This window comes from Etheostoma spectabile, chromosome 23 (assembly GCF_008692095.1).
Source record: "Etheostoma spectabile isolate EspeVRDwgs_2016 chromosome 23, UIUC_Espe_1.0, whole genome shotgun sequence".
In the NCBI taxonomy this organism is placed as follows: Eukaryota; Metazoa; Chordata; class Actinopteri; order Perciformes; family Percidae; genus Etheostoma; species Etheostoma spectabile.
Genome location: NC_045755.1, coordinates 8,552,913 through 8,555,439, shown reverse-complemented (window position 1 = coordinate 8,555,439; position 2,527 = coordinate 8,552,913). Strand labels below are relative to the sequence as shown.

The following is a 2,527-nucleotide window of genomic DNA, read 5'->3' as shown; positions in this document are numbered from 1 at the left end:
AGTGTCCTTGGGCAAGACACTGAACGGCAAGACACACTTAAGCAAAGTGTGAATGGTTCCTGTACTATGTGAAAGCGCTTTGAGTAGTTGTTAACCCTGGTGTCGTCCTTGGGTCCAATTTGACCAGTTTTTATATCAGAAATATGGGTTTCTTACATACTATATTACCCAAAATAACACGGACGCATGCACGTTGTATGGAAGCCATAGAACATTCTTCAAAAGTGCAATTGATGAAAGTTTGAAAAGTGTCAAGAACGATTCATTTTCAAATTCTGACCCAAAAGGACAACAAATTCCTGGTGGACGGGAAGACAACACAAGGGTTAAGACCAGAAAATAAAGCCAATTTGCAAATTACTGAGTGTATAACGAACAAGTTCAATCAGAAGTGGTTCAAGTGAACGCTCATTTCACTCACGCTCATTCTGAACCCTAACCTAAAAAAATGTCCCTTTAAATTTCTCATATTGACTAGTTTCAGCCACTATTGTCATCAAACCACTTCTGTTGCGTCCCATTTTTTTTGCACTAGTTCCACAAACTCATCAAATCAGGCGTTACGTCACCTGCGCGTCACAAAAAGAGACATTAGTCACGGCGTGTTGCAACGTGTTGTACGTAGTTTGGAGGATGCAAACTAAAGTGGAACACCTAGTTAACAACGAAAGGGAAATAACCTCCGGACGATGAACCGCAGCGACTCGCAACTGAGCCGCTCAGTTTGGAGGTAAATCCAAAATAAGGACGCTCAGATGGTGCTTAGCGTTTAACCCTCGTGTTGTCTTCCCGTCAGAATTGAAAATCAACACTTTTGACGCTTTTTAATCGATGTTTTAAACTCTTTTAAGTTTTTGTCCCTTTTTTTCAATGTTTGTCACTTTAGTTTTACGGGTTATTTTTGGAATTTATGGTCAATAAACTTCATTTATAGGAAATTATACCTGATGTTTGAGTTAGAAAAGAAGAAAATTAGGAATTCATTGAGACTAAAATTAAAGGAAGATGTCTGATAATACAGACTGGAATATGTCAACTTTTATCAACCATATTCAACAACACTTCAATTGTGTACAATGCTATAAAATAGTAATAAGACCAAAATTAATGAAAGTAGAGATTTGTACTTGGCAAGACAAGAGCGTTGGACATCATCAGTTATTTGGGGATGAATAAAAAGAACACTGATATAGGAAAATTTTAAAAAACCAAATAGATGATTTTATAAATCCAATGAAAAGACTCAGACTTCCGGTTTTTATGTTCAAGACTTTTAGTCTTCAATGTACTGAGACTTATAAGCGTCCGAATGTTTAATGTTTTCGATATCTTGAAACGTTTTCTGATATCAAACATTCAACACCCCCCCCCCCCCCCCCCCCCCCCCCCCCCCTCATTGAACAATGATTATTATTTATGAAACATCATTCATTCACAAAGACAATCGGTGTCCTTAAAAGGTTGGATTTTACCTCATTTTTTTAACTAAGGCATTAAGATCAATTTCCAAAAGAGGATTTTTTTTATTCCTCTTTTTAAGTCAACTGCAGCACGGGTTCATGAACCTATGATCACAGCTGCAACTGGAGCTGCAGCTGAGGAAGATGAAATTTACACAGATTTCCTCTAAACTCGACCAACGTCATTCATTCACGAGGAACAAACCGAAGTGTGAGTGGTTCAACTTCTGCTTCTTTCTAACAAACACATTTTTACAACTTCTCGTACAACTTCCCCTCATATGTTACGGATTTCCATCAGTCTGTCATGACTTAAAAAACTACAATAAATCTGTGTTTATGTCCCTTTTATGTCCCTGATTTCAGCAACCTCGCAGTCAGCAACAAATACTAATTAAACGTAATTACTGAGTGAACATAATTACTATATTAATTAAAAAAAGTCATTACTTTGTAAAAAGTAATGACTTCATCCTAACACCTTGAATCCATCTATAAAAACACACATTGAAATTAATCCCAACTATAAAAATACATGATTCTCGCTCATTTTTGATCGATCTACTAAAGACTCAGCTCTGCAAACAATGCGCTGGTTCCTATAGCGACAGCAGTGACATCAGAGGTCGGGGGGGGTGGTGGTGGTGGGGGGGTGTCATGTCTTTCCCCAGAAGTTCTCTCGTCTCTTCTGAGCGCGCTCCAGCACGGCAGACGCCGCGGAGCAGGAGGCCGCAGAACGCCACGACATCTCCGACAGACGGTCGTCTAGGCAACGGGAGAGAGACAAGGTCAAGTTCAGGTTCAGGTTCAGGTTCAAGTTCAGGTTCAACACCTTTATTTGTCCCCGAGGGGCGACTCATTTTGCTGCAGTAGCAAAGAAATTGACACACAGTACATAACAAAGACAACAACACAGATTAAAGATCCAGGATCAGACCAAACGGTAACGGTAACGTACTTTTTAACGGTTTTGTGCAATTTTATTCATTTATAATGTAAATGCTTTGTGCGTCTTTTTAAACTCGACTTGACTCTCTGGGTAACAACCGCACAAGAGTTCCTATGTG

General features: G+C 39.1%; 2 protein-coding genes across 16 annotated transcripts in view; both read right to left on the bottom strand.

Annotated features, from left to right (window-relative positions):
* The window catches only part of nrcama (neuronal cell adhesion molecule a), a 1,100,153-nt gene that overhangs the window by 920,358 nt on the left and 177,268 nt on the right, over positions 1-2,527 (bottom strand). The gene's annotated exons all lie outside the window — the stretch shown is intronic.
* Positions 7-2,527, bottom strand: part of mdm1 (Mdm1 nuclear protein) — a gene marked incomplete in the record, with an annotated part of 35,443 nt that continues 32,922 nt past the window's right edge. Inside the window, 1 exon segment of the mRNA XM_032505088.1 lies at positions 7-2,225. Within this exon segment, the coding sequence (XP_032360979.1) occupies positions 2,116-2,225 (110 nt within the window).